The sequence below is a fragment of the Eretmochelys imbricata genome, chromosome 10 (genome assembly GCF_965152235.1).
Source record: "Eretmochelys imbricata isolate rEreImb1 chromosome 10, rEreImb1.hap1, whole genome shotgun sequence".
Lineage (NCBI taxonomy): Eukaryota > Metazoa > Chordata > Testudines > Cheloniidae > Eretmochelys > Eretmochelys imbricata.
Window position 1 is genome coordinate 52,295,511 of NC_135581.1, and position 22,243 is coordinate 52,317,753.

The 22,243-nt window shown below is 40.6% G+C and overlaps 1 protein-coding gene across 1 annotated transcript in view; it reads right to left on the minus strand.

Moving 5' to 3' along the window:
* The window catches only part of TLN2 (talin 2), a 177,700-nt gene that overhangs the window by 120,453 nt on the left and 35,004 nt on the right, over positions 1-22,243 (minus strand). The window contains exons 12-20 of the mRNA XM_077828077.1: positions 16,955-17,135; positions 14,521-14,634; positions 13,501-13,609; positions 12,569-12,777; positions 11,071-11,169; positions 9,764-9,931; positions 7,275-7,569; positions 2,251-2,417; positions 1,234-1,362 (exon numbers count right to left, since the gene is read on the minus strand). Of these exons, the coding sequence (XP_077684203.1) occupies positions 1,234-1,362; positions 2,251-2,417; positions 7,275-7,569; positions 9,764-9,931; positions 11,071-11,169; positions 12,569-12,777; positions 13,501-13,609; positions 14,521-14,634; positions 16,955-17,135 (1,471 nt within the window). The remainder of the gene's footprint in view (positions 1-1,233; positions 1,363-2,250; positions 2,418-7,274; positions 7,570-9,763; positions 9,932-11,070; positions 11,170-12,568; positions 12,778-13,500; positions 13,610-14,520; positions 14,635-16,954; positions 17,136-22,243) is intronic.

Sequence of the window (22,243 nt, forward strand, 5' to 3'; positions counted from 1 at the left end):
GGAGAACCTGAACTCAAATACTAAGAAATCTTATTACTGGTCTCTCTTTACACACCTATCTATCAAAAAATAAAATTCCACCTCTTGCCAAATACATTCCAATATGAACATTATTCTTAACACCATTCCCTAATTAACCCACCTAATAAATACATCCATCCTTGAACATGAGCTTGTTAGTTCATCTAAACTATTACTGGCACAGATTACTCATATAGGGGAAAGTAATAAGATATTTCTACAGCAAAAAAACCCCTTATTTTCTACAAGGTTTCTTATAATGTAGCTAAAAAGTTCACTGTAATGCATCACTGCTTAAATTACTCAAGATTATCTTGTTTTACATTGACATAGTAGTTTTAATACAATACACATCCAGATGAAGATTATCTACTCAGATCTGCTTGTTGGTCTTGTCTTAATCCGCTCGAATCATTTTCAGACTATTGTAAAATCACAGTTGAAAACCAGTAACTAAGACGGTTTCCCCAGCCCCCTCCCCAGTCTTTTGTATATTTAATTTGCAATTGTGAAGGTCAGACTTCTACAGAAGATTAAAGTAGGCTGAATTTCTTCTCCACAGTACAACAAATTGCCTTTTTCCCTTTGCTGCACCTCTGGCTATTATGTTTTGCTTCCAACTTTGTTTCTGCTCCTTTGCTTCTTTGGGTGGCTTTAGAGTTTAGTTGTGATGCAATCACGTGTTTTGGGGGCAGTTTAAGCGAAGCGCTGTTGCACATTCTTGTTACAAATCTCAAATAATATTTGGTAAAAAACACAAATCACAGGACTACAGACGATTATTTAAATGGAAATGAAACAGTGAGCACTCTACTGTATTTACTCTGAAGATCATACCACCAAAGTCCCGTTGAATAAAATGGCTGAATGAATACAGCAGTTTCATAATAACAAAAATCCCTCCAGCCTGTTTGTTACTGACAACTAAACTATTGCAAGTTAATAAAACATTTAATATGCAAACTAGTTAATTCACACTACACTCAGTCTGGATACAGACTAACACGGCTGCTATTCTGAAATCAGTCTGGAATGCAACTTTCAAATGAAAGTGCCCCTTGTTAGCTGTGTTTAGGTCCATTACTTTTGGGGAACTTGACATTTTTTGTCTGAAGTCTGCATTTATAATTGTTGGAATGTGCTACACAGATACGGGTTTGCATAATTAAAAGAAGTGTAAAATAATAGAAACAAGAGAGTTTGGTTTCAAACCTCTAATCTGTTGACAATTTTCTTCTTGATGGCATTCTGAGCAGCTGCATTTGTGGCAACCCGTAGTCCCTCTGCTGCTTCTCTCAGTCTCTGCTGCTGGTCTTCATTTTCAGGATTTGCTGCAGCCCCCTGCACAGGAGTTGCGAGTAAAATACAAATCTTCAAAAAATGTCCATGTCTACATATTAAAATATAAGAGGAATTTAAATCCCATTATCCTCTCTCTGATCAACCTGTTTTCTATGGATTAACGTCACTCTAAGATGAATTAGAGAAGAAAGTTTCAACGATCATCATGATTTCAGGTAGAAATCAATTGTAGGTGCAGGTTACTGCTTAACATGTTAAATATGGTGAAGAAGGCAGTCAGACTTTCAGTACACAGTCCAGCGTATTACACCACATACCTCCATTACTCCTCACACAGTGTCAATGTAAAACATTGTTCTTCAGTGCAATATTTACTTATACTGGGCAACTACATGTTAAAACTCCACATATAGTAGGAAACTACTATTCTGTAAATGGTGTATTATCTGTGCTCTAACAATGTCCAGTATTTATATAATCACAGTATTTAAAGTTCAATTTTTAATTCCCAATTTAACAAGATTTTTGGTAGTTATAATCTTGTCATCAGAAGGCTGAATTAGGACTCAAGTCTGACATGTTAGTTTTCCCCTTTTTAAGGCCTGAAAAAGTACTAACAAGTCAAGGACATACATATCTATCAGGTCAATAAAGTCACCAAAAGAATATGGAAAGGGTTTTGGAATCCAAAAGAATGGATCAACTAATATGCATACTTCTACTGGACTTTTAGTTAAAGTTCCCAATGGAAGTTGTCAAATGCAACCCAAACATTCATAGGCTAACCAATTGTTTCTGCTTTATAACAATTCCTATTTACAACCTAGTAACTGCACATAATGTCTCATGTTTGTGCACAGTTATGAAGAATTAAGTTAATATTCAGCGCCTTTCAGGTTCTTCAGTTCACCGTTTCCTGGTAGGTACCTTTGCCGCTTCAACCATGCGGGCTGTAGAATCTGCCAAAAGTTTTGCCGCAGCTAGAAGCTTTTTAGAGTTGTCCATGTCAATTTCAGCCTCAGCGTCTGACCTCATAGCATTGACAAGATCCGAAGTAGCTTGAGCAAGTACCCTGGCCTGCCGCACCATTTCACCTACAATATTAACAAGTTAAGTTTTGAATTTCTTCACCTTTATCTAAATTTCCGTTTCAAAAAGCCCCTACCTAAGACTTAAATAAAATTAGATTTTCTGAAATCCTCGTTTGAATTAAAATTACAAGTAGATACTTCATTGCTCAAAAGCTTTAAACACAAAGTTTTGGAGGTAGATGACAACACAACTGATCATGGGAAACTGGTAACATTTGACTTACAAGAAATGCAGTAGGATGAACATGCATAGCACTATGCTTAACACTAATTATACACCTAAATCTACCTACATGCCTTAGGTGAAGTCTTGGCCCCATAGAAGTCAATGGAAGTTTTGCCATTGACTTCAATAGGGTGAGTATTTCACCCCTTCACTACAATACTACTGATCTTTTTTCTCATAGATGAGAAACCATAGGTTCCCTCTTCTTGTTTCTTCCTCACATGCATCTCAAGAAGCCGATTTTACTGAACTGTACAGAATAATTAAACACTTCTGGCAGAAGTGACTCAGTACCAATTCATCAGGATCAGTTTTAGGGTTTTTAACTTTAAAATAGGCATTAAAGTGATGTTACCACAATGAGTTTACGCATCACTCATGGTCAAGCACAGAGGTCGAATGGAGATGTTTGTTTCTGAAGTGGATGCAGATCATTTTTAGAACACGCTTGCTTTATTAATATAACTGGTACTACACCAAACCCAAAAGCAAAGTGAATCCATTGAAGCTTCTGGATTAACTCTTTGGCTCCCTTCTTTTCCCAAAGGTTAACCAAAGGCAGCAGATGCTTAGCTCAAAAGCCTACTGTTGTGTTTAAGAAGTCTCCACAGTATATGTTCCAAAGTAGTTTTGACAAGCAAAAAAAATTCCAAAGCTTCCCATACTGCCATGGGGATTTTTCAAATACTGTAGGAAGTTAACAATGGTGTTTATAAGGAAGTGCCTTCTTAGCACACTCCTCCAGTCCAGAACAGAATATGAATAAAAGTAACAGATTTCACTGCACCTTTACAGCTATCTTCTGACATGTAATTTTTGCACTTAAAGCCCCATAGTTACCAGGAATAAAGGGTAACCCAGCAAGAGGACAGCTCACACATTTAGAACAATCGGGATTTCTTGGTAAACAAGGTGCAAGCAAACAATAAGCATTTTAATATTGCTAAACGTAAATGTAAACATCTAGGAACAGAGAGCATAGCCATTCTTACAGGATGGGGGACTCTATCCTGGGAACCAGTGACTCTGAAAAAGATTTCGGGTTGTGGATGATAATCAGCTAACATGAGTTCCCAGTGTGACATTGTGGCCAAAATAGCTAATGTGATCCTAGGATGCATAAACAGGGGAATCTCAGGTAGGACCAGAATGGTTATTTTACCTCTATATTTGGCACCAGCGCAACTGCTATTGGAATACTGTGTGCAGCTCTAGTGCCCACAATTCAAGAAGAGGGTTCAGAGAAGATCCACAAGAATGATTAAAGGATTAGAAAACATGCGTAAAATGATAGACTCAAAGAGCCCAATCTATTTATCTTAACACAGAGAAAGTTAAAGGGTAACTTCATTACAGTACGTACATGGAGAACAAATATTTAGTAATGGGTTCTTAAATCTAACAGAGAAAGCTATAACACAATCCAAAGGCTGAAAGTTGAAGACAGACAAATTCAAAATGGAAATAAAGCGTAAATGTTTAATGTTGAGACTAATTAACCACTGGAACAATGTAACAAGGGTGGTGGTAGATTCTCCATCATAGACAATATTTAAATTAAAGTAAAAGACATGGCTCTAGGAATTATTATGGGGAGTTCTATGATACCCTGATCTGGGGTATTAACTGTCCCACTAGCATCCCAGAAAAGGGGAGTGGAGAGGGAGGGATCCGGGCCCACCCTGGGGCCCTAAGGATAGTGGCAAACCACTTGAACTAGCAATTCCTTCCCCTGGGGTACTTCCCTCTCTGGCCTTTCAGCTTGTGGGGCTTCCTGCCCTCTCTCTGCTTGGGCCAGGTTTCTCCCAACCCCTTGTGTCTATGGAGTCCCTCTGCTCTGCACAAGCCGAGTTTCCCTTTAGCTAGGATCTTGGTCTTCTGGCCCGCCATAGCACTTCTCCAAACTCTCCTCTGCTTCCCTCCAAACTGTTCTCCTTCAAACTGCTCTCTGCTCCAACATCAAACCACCCTGCTTCAACTCCTTCAAACTGCTCTCTGCTCTAACACCAAACCACTCTGCTTCAGCTCCTTCAACTGTCTGATTGAAGCAGGGGGTTTTTATCAGGTGCCTGGCTTCAGGTGCTCTAATTAATCTATAGAAGCCTCTCTTCCCTCCACAGGGAATAAGGCTCATCATCCTGGGGCTTACATATCTCCCTTGACCACCCTCCTGCTGCCCTCTGGCCAAGCTGTATCACAATATGTAGTAAACAGGGTCCTTGGGACAGCAAGAGAGGGTAAATCAGTTCCTCAAAGACGAAGGACAAGCCTCTAGCCAGCTGTCATCAAGGTTAATTGGCAAATCACCTGTCAAGTGGCCGTTCTTTGACAATGAAGGGGGGCAGGAACAGATCGATCTGCATTTTAGGGAACTGTTTTCACTATGAGAATGTCTGTTTCCTCAGCAGCTGGAGGGAACTTTACCTCGGAATACCCTCAGGAAAATGCATTTCAAAGGGTGATTGGACAATGAAAGTGAGGGGCAAAAACACCACAGGTTTACCTTTCTTTCTCTCCCTCCCTACCTCTCTCTTTCTTTTTACCTAAGATGACAAAGAAACCAGCCCTTTGACTTTCAGGGAGGTCCTGACCTGAGAATTCGGTCAGCAGTGCTGCTGGGAACCTGCGGAAACGATTTTACCCTGAACCAAATCTACCTTAAGTTTAGTTAGTTACTAGAAAGTGTTTTATGTTTATTTCTCTTTTAACCATTTCGGACTTATGCGTTATACTTGTACTCTCTTCAATCTCTCTCTTAGTAGTAAAATAAACTTTTTTTTTTTTTTAATAAAAAACTGACCCAGTGTTGTGTTTAAACTGAAGTGTTTGGGTAACTCAGTAGAAGTAGCAAACTGCTGAATCTTGATCCTTTACAGAGGCAACAGACCTATAATATCTGAAGTGCCTAGGATAGGGCTAGACATTGCAGAACACATGTATTGGGGAAAATTCAGAACCAGAAGTGTGTTGGGGACACCCTACAACCAGTAACCCAGGCTGGTAGAAGCCAGGGTGTGACTGGAGTGTTACTGACAGGCTGCTGGGGTCAGAGCTGTTGGACCATGGCTGCAGCTATACGCAGACACTCAGGGTGTGACCTGTGTGCAGTTTGGCTGTTTGTGAACGGCCCAGACTGGGAGTGACAACAGCAAAGCATCATGAGGCACCCTAGGTTGCAGGGCAGGTGGTGACACAGCTCCTCACAGCCCCTCATACATGTATGGCTGTGAACTGTATCTAGACACTATCCAAAGTAACCTTATCCAAGGTTTCTGTAATCTTCTTTGCTAGGAGTCAAGACATCAGATAATATATGGTTTATATGTGGCACACAGATAGTTCACACAACATATACACTGGCAGGACAGCACACTAGTTAAGCCATAATTGTGTGTGTCTTAGTCTCTTAACGTCACTGAGTAAAAGGTTTAGGATACTGTACTACAGTTTCCATTTTGAGGGTGAGGGATGGGTTAATTAATTATATTTTTAATTTGCTCTGTATCTGCTTGGCAATACCTTACTCTGCAGCAATTTCTCACCAAAAACATCATCTTAGTGCTAAAAATACCACAGAGAATTTGCCAAACCTATCTCATCTCCTTATGTCCTAGCCCAAACATAGCACAATTGAAAAGAGAGTCAATTTAAAGCTCAAACATCTGACAAATTTCCTCTCCTATATTTACTCATACAAAGATGACTATAATGGGGAGTTGTTCCACACTGCACAGGTAAAAGCTCCGAGTATATTTCATTTCCGTGTTAACCTATTAGAGTGAGTTTCCTGTGTTTGGGTGCATATATAGTACAAGGAGTAAAACATTTAAAAACAGGATAATGTAACAACGAACCCACAATCATTGGAAGGGGATACCAGAGGAGTTTTTAACAAAATAAATATTTCAAGGAGTTTCAGTTAATTGACTAGACTTCAAGTAGATGGTGTCCCTATAATTACATCATAACAATTCACAATGCTCATTAGTTAGAATAGTTTGGTCTCAACATTTCACATTTCTATAATGGAGTTGTACAGCAAGCTCATCAAACATTAGGCCCCTGATTGGTTGGGCTCCAACAGCCATGTTCTTTAAAACAAAGAACTTAAAGGTTTAAAAGCTACACTATAAAAGCCAAGCCCATAATGGAAACAAAATTCTTGCCTGCTAAGTCTAGTCAGGTAAATAAATCTTTAGGGATCTAATTACTGGCAAAGAATAAAATAGCTGATTGAGCACTTTAACAGGCAGTCTTCACATTTAAAGATACAAAACTGCTATAACATTCTCATGACGTGAAGCAGTGCAACACAAACAGCAAGATATGAGACATCATATATATGGCATCCCTGATTTTCCAGGCACGATATCAGTTGTGTTAGCAGAGCTCCATAAGCATCCATTATACAATTTAAAAGACTCAACCTCACCTGTCCACTGCACACTTACAGGTGCTTTAATGATATAATATTGTGGTTAGAATGACTGCTCACAGGAGCACAAGCCTATGGGCACCACAAGCGTTAAGGATTTCTGACTTGTGTTACTTGAAATGGGTATATGTCGGAGGGAATTTGAGTCAGACTAAAGTAATATCCCCATTACAGAGAGTATGAAGGTAAAGCAGCTCACCAGCATCCCCCATCGAACTGAAGATACTTTCAGTGACACACATAATGGTATCCGTTGCCTGGTCATAGCGTCCAATGGGCTCTCCCCTGCTTGCAAACTGACGGACGTGCTGCAAGAGGTCATTCAGGGCCTGGCTGACTACACTGGCTGCTGCACTGACCTGCTTCAGCAGCTCAGAGTCATCTGTGGCAGCCTGACAGGCTCTGACACAATTCTCCACTGAACGATCCACCAGTTTTCCAGCCTCGATCAGCTGTTCCTGGCATACGGGAGAGCTGATAGTGGGGCTCACAACCTACATTGAGAGAAAACGCGGTGTTAAGATCTAATAGGCCAGAAGTTATCAGCCTACTGTAACAGGTAACACATCTGTCTCCTTAGCGTTCAGAAAACAGCTTATTCACCTACTAACATTTGCCATACCAAAGCATGAAGTACTGCAGTTATCTACTACTATAAGAAAAGAGATTAGTAATGTACATCATGCAACAGCACAGTAACAGTTGGTAAATGATTACCACTGGAGGCTATCAAAGTCAAAGGGTTAAAAATGTCCTTGCCCTTTTAAGTTAAGACTTTTCTAGATTACTGAACAAATGGAGAAATACATGAAGTTGGTTCTGAATGGCAGGTATGGGGCAGATTCTGGCAAGATAGCTGCAGTCATTTCACACAGCTCTGTATCCTAGAACTTCACTTGAAGAAAGCTTATCGTAGGGACTGTGATCCTTTACTGAAGTTTAATTAAAGTTGGTATTGCAAAGTCTTCCACTATCAGCCAATATTTTGCTAAAGCCAAAAATAACTCCTGGAAAAACAGATAAGAAAATTGCGTGTCTGAAAGTACGAACTACCAAGCTGAGCAAACCATGAATGTGCTCTAATGATACAATAGATTCAGTCCATATCATTCAGGTATGTCAAGTCAGTTACAGGCAAAGGAAAGAAGTCAGATGGGTGTTTTTCCACAAAAGAAAAAAATGACACTGACTGCCTTGTGCCATCCTGTGGAAATTTAAAAGCAGTCAGAACATCACATCCAGTTAATGATCTTACATATTCATTATACAAAGCCCGGCAGCCACAGCAATGAAGTAGAAAATACTGAAAATTGAATACCGCAAATTGGCTATTAATTTAATTATAATCCTCTTGGGTGTTCTACAATATTTAAACGCTCATTTTCCAACAGCAATTAACCCTAAGAAAGCCAAACCCGCAGATCACAAATATTTCGTATTTTCACATGCTAAAGCTTTAAAGTTTCAAAATGAAAACAGAAAAAGAGGACTTGTGGCACCTTAGAGACTAACAAATTTATTTGAGCATAAGCTTTCATGAGCTACAGCTCACTTTGCATCCAATGAAGTCTCTAAGGTGCCACGAGTACTCCTTTTCTTTTTGCGAATACAGACTAACGCGGCTGCTACTCTGAAAAATGAAAATGGTAAAATTTCTCCAAACAGAGCCACATGGAACACAATGGTTTTATTTGAGATTTTGCTCTATGTGGATGGGAGCTCCTTTGTATTTTTCTTAGGCCAACTCTCAATACTCAGGCAAAACTGATGGGTCTCTCTTTGTTCCCATCAGAAACTGTGAAATGATGCAGAAGCACATAAATCTGAACACAAACCTTTCAGCAAACTTGGCTTGAATTTCAGTTATGATGAAAATAACGCAATTGAATGTGTGCTGCTTATAGGTTTTGTTAAACATTTCACACAACTCCACAGCAAGCTGTGTTTCTCAGAGTAATATTTTCAGCATTTTTATCAATATTAGCAATACAGCAGGCCATATCAGTTATCTACGGCCCTTCCTCTGGAATAGTATGGCAGCACTTCATATGCTAAAGGCTGCCCTTTGATGTTCTTGTTGTAATCTAACAAGAAGCCAAACCATAAACACTTTCATTAGCAGTTGTTTAATAATGATAGACTAGAGAAACTGTTTAGTCTGGGCTGGCCCAAAGGGGAAACAAAAGAAGGAAGGTTTCAAAATAGGAGCCGTGTTAGTCTGTATTTGCAAAAAGAAAAGGAGTACTTGTGGCACCTTAGAGACTAACCAATTTATTTGAGCATAAGCTTTCGTGAGCTACAGCTCGCTTCATCGGATGAAGTGAGCTGTAGCTCACAAAAGCTTATGCTGAAATAAACTGGTTAGTCTCTAAGGTGCCAAAAGAAGGAAGGACATGCTTCATTAAATAACCACTACCCCGGACGGCCAAGTTGTGAAATGCTCACAGCAGCAGCAATCGACACCGGCTGGAGCGGGCAACTGAGAAACAAGGCTCTATCCAACGTGTCTTGGGGATAGAACCCTAAATATCTTTGCATAGTTTTATGTTTTTGTAGGAGCTCTAACTCCAGGATATTCAAGGTTAACTGATTAAACCATATCAACAATACACCCAGGGAAGACTGTGAATGAGTGTGTAACATACTGAAACAACGCACTGCCCCTTTCACGAACACCATGAGCCTTACCTTGGCACATGCCACAAGCTGAGAGGTGGATAGTGCACATTGCGTAGCAGCAGCAATAACCCTGTTCTGCAGGACCATATCCTCAGCAACTTGAGCCACATTCTTAGCCTTCAACACCAACATGGCAGCAGCATTTGCAACAGCTTTGGCAAGACTCATCAGTACATCCTGGCAAAACAAAGGACAAAACTTGACCTAAGCTGTCAGAAATACTCACTAGCGTCAATATTTTGGATTCCTTAAAATTAAACTAGAATATTCCGATTTTAAGAAGACTCAAAGCATCTACAAAGGGGAAGTTATGGTAGATTCCCAGTGAAACATTGCTATGTATTATCCAGAAATGTTCTTTGTTACACATGGCCTGCTTACAGGGTTGAAATGCTTTGTGCAAACATGTTAGTAAGCTGAGTGAATCAATCACCTTTTGGGAAGGGGCAGAACTACACACTTCGGATTTGTGATAGCCAAATGCAAGATACGGGAGTACAATTTAGAGCTGTAATCTCAGTGTAGACATGTGGGACTAATCACTGTAAGAACATATGACGTTAGTTACTAGATATGCACACTCAAAACCTGAGTTGATCTCACTGGGTAATTGGTGATCTACAGCCATATGTTTTACCTAAGGTCAAGTTGAAGATTTCAGATCTCAAAATGACAACTAACGGGTATCTGACACTGCATATTCAATAAACAGTATGCACTGTATAGAAAAGCAAAAGAAAATGGCACTGCAACCTTAATTTATAAACAGGTGCAAACAGTGTGTCTGGGGGCTATCCATTTGCTAGTACAGTTTTCTTTTACACTATAAAATAATGGCTCCAAGCTGTAACTCCTCAGAGGCCCCAGCTCCAGAAGATATTTTCTTCTTGAAGACAAATGCATTTGGTTGTTTGAAGCTGTATAAGTGGTTTAATGCTTGTATTGCTATTATTCAAATATACAACCTCATTTAAAATTCTGCTTCCAATGTGCTTCAATTATTTTTGATACAACAGAGCCAGACTGAGACCCTCCAAAATAACCATAATGCTAATTGATAATATTCATCTTCTTAAGCTGGATGAAAGAAGAAAGTGTTGAGAGAAATAAAACAAAACCAAATTTTTAAATCTATTAAAGATTTGGACCAGTTCAAATTTTAGACAAAATTAGAGACATCTTTTCACCTAATCAAAGTGAAATACAAAAGACTTGCATACAGACGTAGGATAACATTACTGTGAACCTTACATGCAGCAGCAAGCTCCACCGTGGAATTGCATGATTCTGGCAGTGAGCAACTCATATGATCTTACCTGAAATCTTTCATCAGTTTCATTCTCTCCTATCTGTCTCAGGAGCTCCCCACTGGCTTGCCCAATGCTTCCAGCTGCAGTTAAAACTGTTTGGCGAGGCTACAAAACAGGTTAATGAAAAGCATAAACATTTTTCTTTAACTTCATAATTCTCTCAAGACACCTTTGTTAGCCCCATTACCGTATACAGGGTAACGCCACTGAACTCTCTACTCAAGATACCTCTTAGAGTATTCTTACTTTTCCATATTCCTATTTAATTTATCCTGCAGCATCTTAATGACACTTCTCCATATGTTGCTGAGTGTGAGAAGAAATCTGATCAGCTTTAATACACATCATAGCAGCTGAAGGAAAGGTATGTGTTGGACAGCTTTTATTGCAACCTGCTTGGAAGTGGTCACAGATTTCTGGTTTTGCCTTAAAACTGCAAAGATCCAGGGCAAACGGATAGCAGCCATAAACTCAGGCCAGAGTGTCTGCAATATTAAATTCTGTCTTGCTCAGTACAATTTCCCATTTCCATAAATTTTGATGGAGACTGTCGTTTCATTCACCTGTTACCTGTTGCTACATGCGACCCTGATATTAAAGACAAAAATAAATCAGGTACCAGCCCCACTTACTTCCCTAGTAACTTGTAATTGAGTTTTCACAGCATTTAGAGAAAAAAAAATGGTAACACTTTTTTTCAACATTTCCAATAAAAATACAGAATGGAATATTACTGTGTATTCAGATTGCCTCAATTTGAAAAGTAAAAAATCAAAACCCCCACCAAAAAAAAAATCCTCCCACAAATAAGGAATGAATCGAGGAGGTGGCAGCAGGCTTCTGTCAAATAAAGAATATACAGATAAAGATTTTTAGGGTTGAATCAATTTCCCCATCTCTGCTCCTAGAGCTCACTATACCAAGTTAGCCCCCCAACCACTCAAATATGCCCCTCATGACTGGCTAGCATCTTAATGGGGCTGTTTGCTGTTGGCACCGTGCCACAGTGCAGAATCAAAGCCAGCGCCTTGATTTTTCAATACTAGCCAGATAGCAGTGAGCCGTCAGTAGCCACCCGAAGACTTTGCAAACAACTTGTGAAAATTTACAATATAAGGGCATGACTGGATACAACAGTGTGGATACAATACAGTGAAACAGCTGGCTGATATATGAAAGAGGAAATGGGTGAATATTAACCGGGAGGCTGTTCTAGGATCAAGGTGCTGCACTTAAAGGCATGAAGTCAGAGGTATGTGGAGGACACAAAGAAAGCGGTCAGGAGAAGTGCTTGGGGATTATAGGGGAAACAGTGGCAGGAGAGGGTTGGGAAGACACAACCTGGGGCCTGGAAAGAGCCATTCTGGTTAATTGCTTTATACCCAAATACTTTAATTTAATACCAAATATATAAATGCTTTATACCCAAACACTTTAATTGAGAGTAATGCATTTCAGCCAAGGAGAGCCTGTGAAAGCTCACTGCTTGTGTCCGTATTCTCACCTCTCCTGAGGTGGGCTCCACCGCTTTCAGCAGGTCCGAAACAGCACCTGCCAGAGTCCGAGCAGCTTTCAGGAGATCCTCCCCACTTCCAACTTCATCATCCATTAGGGCAGCAAGCAGTTTCACACCCTTGGACATCTCAGTCAGGTTAGAAGAGATGGTTGTAATTGCACATCCCACAGCCGTGTAATCCGTGTCAACTGGGTCACCTGTATAAGTGAAGGGAATGATAAGTGCAGAAGCAAGGAGTACAGCACAAGCTGGTTTCTGGTCAGATAATTAGAAGTAAAATTGAAGGGGATAAAGAAGACTTGGCTAGATAATTCAGGCATCATTTTGAAAATTTAGCATCTACTATCAACTTTTCCTGCCCATGTATATAACATATGTACATTCTCATGGAATTTTTTCTCTTCATGACTGTCCACGTAAGCAAAACATCCACAATTTCCATTATCTCTCCCATATTCACTATATGGAGGGACCCAAAGAAATGCAGTATTGAACACTAGTTGCCTTTACACATCTTATACCTAACTTGCAATTCAGAGAAAAACTGAAAAATGATGTAAGACACAGGACCAGACAGACCAGAGCAAGCCATTTGTCCACACAACCAAATATCCTGACTCTAGGAGTGGCCAATAAATGATACTTCAGAAAACCCATACAAAAATATTACTCTCAATTACATGAAGCCAGTAAAATATTAGGTTTTATCTTTATCAGGGAAGCATTAATAGATTCTGTGCAAACACTGGTTAAAAAAAAAAAAAAAAAAAGACAATAAGGTCTGTTTCAGTCACAAAGGCCATTTGTGTATTTGGAGGAAAGTATATTCCTGAATGTCTCCTGGGCAGCCTCCATCTTGTTGAAAAGAGGTTGGTACATACACAACAGCAGCCTGGCAAAGTCCAATCCCTGTAATTTACCTGCTGTGAGGTTAACAACAGAGGCAGTTCCTGCAGTGATAGCATCAACCTGAGAGTGAATTTCATGTTTTGATTCATCAACTTTGTTCTGAACCCATACCCTCGATGCCTAGAAAGAAACATCATCAGAGTATTAAGGACTGCAATGACATGCTGCAAGTGAAATAAACTCAAGATAAAGTAATGGGTAAAGTTCTTTACAGGCCCTTGATTCTTTCAGAAGCCTTTTAAATGAAGCAGATGGCATCAGCTACGCTATTAGGCTGAAATAACTGTAAGTTCTTCCTTACAGTAACTGCTAGATCATAGGTTGACAGCTCTGATTTCTGTGTGAATGCCATAAATATGGTGTCAAAATGGTGCACAGTGGAGGACCACAGAACATCATCTGGTTCATCATGGGGACTCACCAATCTTATTGGCTCTACTCCCCCCCAAAATTGGATCCAAAGTAGTGTTCCAGAGCTGACAGGCTCCATATCCCATTAACAATTATAGCTAAGAAGCCACGTAAGAATATTTACACAGACAGGCTTGAGCCAAAAATAGGTGAGGAAACTTGAGATGTATCTGACAGGATTACACCCATCCTTCTTTAGGGTCATGAGCTATCTGTATACAAGCTGTGCCTTCTTCAGTATCTTGGTTTTGCTTTACAGCCACTCCTTCAATTTCTCCCCTCAGGAGCTACTTACTACAACAGTCCAAGTGGCAGTTTCCCCCTGATTTACTGACTCAAGTTTTCCACAGTCACACACGTGTAGACCCATTAAAGTAAATGTGACTGCAAAGGTGTACAGGAAGGGACAACTGGGTCCACGGTGTATAGCCTCAGAAGGTTAATATGAGTTAAACAGAACAAGATATTCTTACAGATTCCTTTAAGTAAACAAGGATTTTCATCTTATTTATAAAGCTGTTGAGATATCTATCTACACCCAGGGACAATGAATAAGCTCTGAAATAAATAACTCAAGCTGTTTAGCTGAATCCTTATAGGGATCACATGAATTAACTCACCATATCTTGTCCTAGAGGTGGTAGGTTATCAACTTCATTGAGGTCGGACTGTGCCTGCTGAACAGCGTGCATACTCGTATTAATAGTCCCCATCAAGGCCTGCTGTGCTGAGGTCTGTGAAATAGACAAGGAAAATTAGTGTCTGCCAAGCTGCAAATCATGATTTAGGTGGATCTGAAATGTTTTGTGCTATACACTAAGTAAATGAGATTAAATCATTGGACTTGTGTAAATGGTGAATTTTATTTTGATTGTTCTGTTTCTAGCCACAATCTCCTCCTAGGTCATACAGAAAGAATGCTTGTGTGGGTCTGAATGGTATGGGTTTGCCAGAGATCTTGAATGGGCAGGTTGGTTTCTAAGCATCACACTAGCGCTCTAGATAGGACAGTAAAAAATGCAATTGATACACATCACTGTTAATGTTAACAGGTCCAATTGCCAGATCCAAGACAGCACTTATTAACTAGCTCCCTATCTCCTCACTGCCTTTGATTCCCTTCTTTACTTAATACATACAGTTTCATGGTCCCTTAGTGGGTAACCCATGGCAGCTCAGAAATTTCCAGCATTAATGGACCATGTTAGTAGCACCTGGCTCCCAGATGCACATCTTCGGGCCCAAACCTAGAAGAGGAACCCTGAGAAAAGATGGGAAAGTAAGCAACAGCCAAATCCAGGCAGCCACCCAAGGTACTTGTCTGACCTATTTCAAACTTGTACAACTTTGAGAAACTTGATCAGCTCCCATGCAGGAGATGAAAACCAGATGAACTTTAAGCAGGAGGAAGCTTTTCAGTACAGTAACTCTTTGCTATTAATTGAGAACACGAACTCCCCCCAAACTGCAAAAGTGTCACGGGAGCTGCAAAGTCCTAGAAACTTCACATGGGAAGACAAAGTTTTTGCTGATAGGACTGACCTGTCTACAGTGCACCTGGTTTCTGGAACAATTTATGTGCTTTCCACATTGTACGTAAAACTATTATTAGAAAAGGCATTCATGCTCCATGCCACATTTTGACAGAGCAACTCAGGGACTTCTCTACTTTCAGACAGAGGGGATAGTTTTTGCTATTATTGTGTTAATTTCCATAAATCTTTCATAAACAGAGCTAAGGGGAAGCTAATATTAGAACACAAAGGGCAGAGAAGAAACTTACAAGCAAACATAAAAACTGGAGCATGCTGACCAGTAACATTTGAGCCAACAGGGGTAATACAGGTTTAACCAGGGGTGCGTCCTCATTGATTTCCATTGCTATGGTTTTAGTCTGAGTCTGAATTTATCTTCCTAGTCCCGCCAGGACTGGCAGAAACAGCTGAATATCATGTTTTAAGATTTTTATTATCTAACAATGCAAAACGATCACTCAGACATTTCTCTGATTCAGTCTCAAGGCTGTTTAAAATAGTTTGCTATTCTCAGTTATACGTATTGTAAAAAAACCGGATTTTTCACAATCAGCATGTCCACTATTCATGTAAAAAAGTACCACTGTCTTCTTGTCATGAGTTCTATGAATGTGAACATGAGTTTTGAATTTACTTCAAGGATAGCATCATCAGTTTCCTGGAATTTGATACTCCATTAGCTTCATCAGGAGTCATTCTAAAATCAAACTGACATCTACGTGATATGGCTGCTGCAGAGCTGAAGGCTTTGAAGTGGTGTGGGATGAGTATGTATTGTTATATGCATTACCTACTGATGAGTAAATTAATATTCTTCTGAATTATGCTACTATGATATTATGAAAAACTGCCCAATATTTAGGGTATCTAGAGCATATGTATAGGCCTTCGTTAATAGAGTCTTCAAAATTAAACAAATGGTCTTAGTCAATATACATTTAAAAAGTGGTAGACACAAAGGGTAACTTTTACAGTTACACTTGTACAGAGAAATTAAAATTATATTAAAATGACTGTTTAATAAAGTGAGCTTAATATTCAAGTCCAGTGGCAGCACACTAAAAAATCAACAGTATATACTCGGAGCTAGCAACAGACTTCATAGGAATACACAAAGCAGAAAGCGATGCCTAGATAAGTGATTTTTTTAGAACACTGTAAATAGATACATATTGTATTTTTCATACAATACCGCTTGCCCTTATCAACAATATTTAGCCTTTCTACCCTCTTTCCCAGCCCATGTCAAACATGTTTATAACTACTTTAAGAAAAGTTTTAAGACAAAGAGGGGGGAGTAAAAAGGTGGACTATGACTATGTTACTTTGGGTGTTTCAAGGAAATTGAAAGTGTGCAGTTTAACGGGAGAGTCAGCCAAACAGTGCAAGAAAACAACACAGACAGCTCACAGCCCTTATCTAATAACAGGGTGTGCACACATACTTATTTCAGACCACTCACAGCACAGGCTACACGGGCTGATTTCCAAGGACATTATAAAACAAACAGGTTGCTCACCAGGGGAGGCATGTGGCCTCTGTGCATTTGCCCAATCATGACTTGTTGCTGGGGGGAAGGCATGCTGCCAATATTGAAAGTCTCTGGGCCACTGGAGCCTGAACGCATCACAGCAGGCAATGCCACCGAGCCATGTTCTACCTTCCCGGTTCGGTTGAACTGCTGCTGCAAGATGGTAGATCTGAAAAGGGAATGCACATTAGAAGATGGCAGCAAACAGCGAGCAGTTAACAGCAGAGTTTCTGTGGGAGTTTGGCCTGAGAGAAGAATGGTGATTTTGTGTTCTGTTCAGAACAGAGCAAAAAATCACTACCGGAGTGATTTGTTCTAGGTATGTGGCTTGATTCAGTGCTTGCTGATATCCCTTAACAAGGGGCTGGTGCTGACATAGTTTGGCTAGGTTAAAAAGCTAGTCACTAGTGAACACTGGAGCAGCAAACAGCTAGCAGCAGCCTCCGTGGGAGGGAGCTACGGGGAGGGTCCTCCAATTTCTTTTTTTCCCCCTAGGAATAGGGTCTAAGAAAATAAAGCAATGATGGCTACTGAGACAGTATGAGAAGCGACCCGAGGAGGAGAGGAGAGAAAGAAGATGGTGGGATGCAGAAGCTGCTGATGCGCATAATCTTTGAGGGGGTATCCAATGGAAACTACTTATGCCTGATGGAACTCATGGCAGAGAAGTTGAACGATTAGATATACAGCTGGAGACAATAAGGAAATGCAGACACAGATCTGAAGGCATAATTCAGGAGAGGAGAGAGGAGGTGGTACAGACAACTCAAGATTCGAAGACACCTGCTGAATAAAAGGACCTGGAGGGTGACCCATGGAAGAATATGACTAAGAAGGACAAAGCAGAGGAAGAGATCGGCTAGTGGTGATGAAACTGAATTTGCTGCACTGGGCAATGAGGAGGAGAAACAGTCAGAAGATGGGGTGGCAAGGAAGAAAAGAAGATGAGCCAGTCTCTACAGCACAATTGAAGAGATGACAGAGATAGCCAGGGACCAGAGCCTAAGGCAAAATGAGGATGATGTACAGGGGATTGCGAGAGAGAACGTAAAACAAATTCATCCCAAAACCAGGAAGAGATGGTCTATGTGACTAGGGATTCCATACTCAGAAGAATCGACAGATCAGATCTAGAGAACTGAAGAGAGTGCTGTCTCCCAGGATCGAGGGCACGGAATGTGGACGTGAGGCTGAAGAGGATACTGACAGAAGGGGGGGGGGAATCCACTGATTGCGCTGCATGTCAGGATGACTGACACTCTGGATTCCCACTGGAATGGATCAAGGATGACTACATGTGGCTGGGAAAGACACTTTGAGAAGTGGAAGCTCAGGTGATTTTTCAGCAGAATGTACTTCCAGTCCGTAGAGAAGGTGGTAAGGGCGTGATAAGATAATGAAGATCAACAGATGACTAAGGACTGGTGCTATGAGGAAGATTCTGGGATGATTGAACATTGGGAGGCATTCACAGAAAGAAGAATCTTCTAGACTGATGGACTCCACTTGAATATCTAGTGTATTAATTAATCTTCTGGGATCAAGATGGGCAAGACTGATAAGAGGAGTTTTTAACTAGGAGATTAGGGGAAAAGATTGGGAGAGACTCATGAAATTTGCACCCCTGGCTTCAACAAACAGGAGGAGGAATATCAGTTAAATAAAGACAGAGTAAGGGATAATGGAACACCACAAAATGAGAAAACTGGGTGAGGTCTGAGGGAAACAACTGAAAGGCTTTTACATGAATGCAAGGAATCTAGACAATAAAATGGAGAAACCGGAACTACAGGTGCAAGAGGTCAAACCAGATATTATATGGAGTATTATATATGGTGGAATAGTACTCATGCCTGGAATACAGGTATTGTAGGGTATATATTGTTTAAGAGAGAGAAAAAGAAAGGTAAAGTTGGGGATAGCATAGATAATTGAAACAGTAAATTGTAAAGAAATATGAAGTGATATTATGGACAACACAGTATTTCTTTGGGTCAAAACCACTTTGGGGAAGGATTGTAAAAGAGGTTCTGCTGAGGTAGTGTTAAGGTCTGCTATAGACTCCCAGGGTCAGACTAGGATATGGATAGTGATCTCTAATATTATTACAGAGATAAATACTTTTGGGAGTTGGGTCATAATGTGAGGCTAACTTTCCAGATACAGATTGGAGAATAAATGCTACTTCTACTGCTAGGGCCCAGTTATTTTCAGTTGGTTCTTTGTCAAATCATCATTGAACCAACAAGAAGTGATCTGAAGAAGTGGTTTTTTATCCACGAATGCTTATGCCCAAATAAATCTGTTAGTCTTTAAGGTGCCATGGGACTCCTTGTTTTTGTGGATACAGACTAACACAGCTACGCCCTGATACTTAACATGAGGTGATGTAATTTTAGATTTTGTTTTAGTAAGTAGTGAGGACATCACAAAAAAGCTGGTCATAAGAAATAACCTTGGATTGAATGATCACAAGTTGATTCTGTTTACATTAAATGAAAGGACAATCCAAATCAGGTAATTAACCATGGCTTTTGATTTCTAAAGGGCAGACTTTGTGATATTAGGGAATTAGTTACCATTTTTACTCGTTCATAAGCTGAATATTTTTGGTAAAAAAGTGATGCATCAAAGAGCGGGGGTCGGCTTATAAACGGGTCTACACCAAAATTTGACTATTTAAAACTCTATGGAATCATTGAATTGAGTATCAAATACACTGTTGTCTTGTTTACCTGGAGCGTCTGCAGGCATGGAGCCCCTCAGCTCCCTGTGGCTGCGGTTCACTGTTCCCAGACAATGGGAGCTGCGCGCCACTTCCCGCAGCTCCCATTGGCTGGGAACGGCAAACCACGGCCACTGGGAGCTCAGGGGCTCCATGCCTGTGAACGCTCCAGGTCAACAAAACATCCAGGCCCGCTAGTGGCTTACCCTAATGGGCCAGGAGCCAAAGTTTGCCAACCCTTGAAATATAGGGTTGGCTGATGAAAGGGTCATACAGTTTTTGCTATTTTTATCTATCCATCTTTTGGGGGGGGGTGCGGGTCAGCTTATAAAGGAACGGGCCAATGAACAAGTATATATGGTAAATAAGTCAGCTGGACTGAAGAGCTCAAGGACTTACATGGAGAGATGACTTGGAAATTCTTCAAATCAACTATACAAAACCTATCTGAAATTCACATCCCAAGAAAGGGAAAAAACTTGTAGAGAAAGGCTCCACACCCAGCTGGAAGAATAACCACCTCACAAAGGTTTTTAGGAGTAAGCAGAGAGTTTATTGGGCAGCGGTGGGCAACCTGGGCTGCAAGCTGTCCATCAGGGTAATCCGCTGGTGGGCCGCGAAACAGTTTGTTTACATTGACAGTCCGCAGGCACGGCTGCCCTCAGCTCCCATTGGACGGGACAGGCGAACCGCGGCCACTCGGAGCTGCAGGCAGCCTGTGGACAGTTAATGTAAACAAAATGTTTCTCAGCCCGCCAGCAGATTACCCTGACGGGCCATGTGTGGCCCAGGGGCCACAGGTTGCCCACCACTGCTATAAGGAATGGAAAAAAGGGTTAATTAGCAAAGAAAGCTACATCATAAAAGTTAGAAAATGTAGGAGTAAAGGGAGAACTGCTAAAAGTCAAGCTGAAATAGCTCTTGCCAAGGAAATTAAAATAAAGATTTTTTTAGTTATATAAATAACAAATGGAAGAAGTGTTGTGATCAGTGCAATCTATATGAGGGTTGAAGGACCAATCGATCAAGGTGACAAATAACAAGAGAATAAGGAAGAATGAGGTTGGGCTGCTATGCAGTGGAGATTATCTTTAATCTCAGTATGGCCCAAAAATTAAATGAATACTTTGCTTCAGTTTTCAAAACAATGATAATATGAAACATGTGCATAAAGGCAGTACAATAACTTATTTTTAGATAAGGGAAGTGCAGAAGATCTAATATACTTGGACTTCAGTAAAGCACTGGACATAGTACCACATGAGAAATTATTAGTTATATTAGGGACGATATGGATCAGTGCTAGCATGTAAGGTGGGTAAGGAATTGGCTAAAGACAAGGCAATGCATTGTGCTGAAAGGTGAATGATCAAACTGTAGAGTGGTAACTTCTGTGGTTCCTCAAGGATCAGTCTTGGGACAAATCTTATTCAATATTTTTATTAATGACCTTTGCACAAAAAGTAGGAGTGTGCAAATGAAATGGGCTCATGATACCAAGTTGGGAGGCATCATCTATATAGAGGAGGATCGGAATATTATACAGGAAGATTTGGATGACCCTAAGACTAGAGTAACAGAAACAGGGGAAAATTCAACAGTATAAAGGGTAAGGTAATGCTCCTAGGTCTAAGAAGAAGAATTTTTGCTTCAAGCTGGAGGCTCATCAATTGGCACGACAGAGGAGGAGAGAGACCTGTGTGTGTGGATCAGTCACAGGATGACCACTAGCCACCAATGTGATGCGGCTGTGAAAGAGACAAATGTGCTCTTACAATGTATTATGCAACGCATTTCCAGTACAGGGAGAAAAGTACCAATGCAGTTATACAAGGCACTGGTAAGACCTCATCTGGAATATTGTGTACAATTCTGGTCACCCATGTTCAAGAAAGATGAATTTAAACTGGAACAGGTGCAGAGAAGAGATACTAGGATGATCAGGGAATGAGGGCCTCTTGGAAACTGGAAGAGCTGGGCCTGCTTAGTCTCGCAAAAAGAAGGCTGAGAATGGACGTGAATACTCTCTGTAAACATATTGGGGGTAAATACCAGGAAGGGTGAAGAGCTATGTAAGCAAAAGGAGAAAGTTGGCACAAGAACAAATGGATATTAACTGGCCAGAAACAAATTCAACCTGGAAATTAGAAGAATGTTTCTAACCATCAGAAATGTGAGGTTCTGGAACAGCCTCTCAATAGGAGTTGTGGGTCAAACAACTGAATTAGCTGGACAAACTTATGAGCGCAGTTGTATAATGGGGTTGCTTGTGACTTCCGATATGTCTTATGTTCCTAAAACTCATGCTTCAGGGTTTCAGCTGTCACCTGCATGAGGTCAAGAAAGCATATCCCCCTCAATGTATTTTGGATGGGTTACGCCCCGCCCCTCCATTTCCTACCTCTGATGCACCAGAGATGGCCATAGCTCGAGACGGTACAGTGGCCAGGGCTCTTAGGTGGCACCGAGGATTCTCTCTCTTAGGTGTTAATCTGGCTGGTTCTTGTTCACGTACTCAGGATTTAACTAATATCCATAAGTAAGGCTGGGAA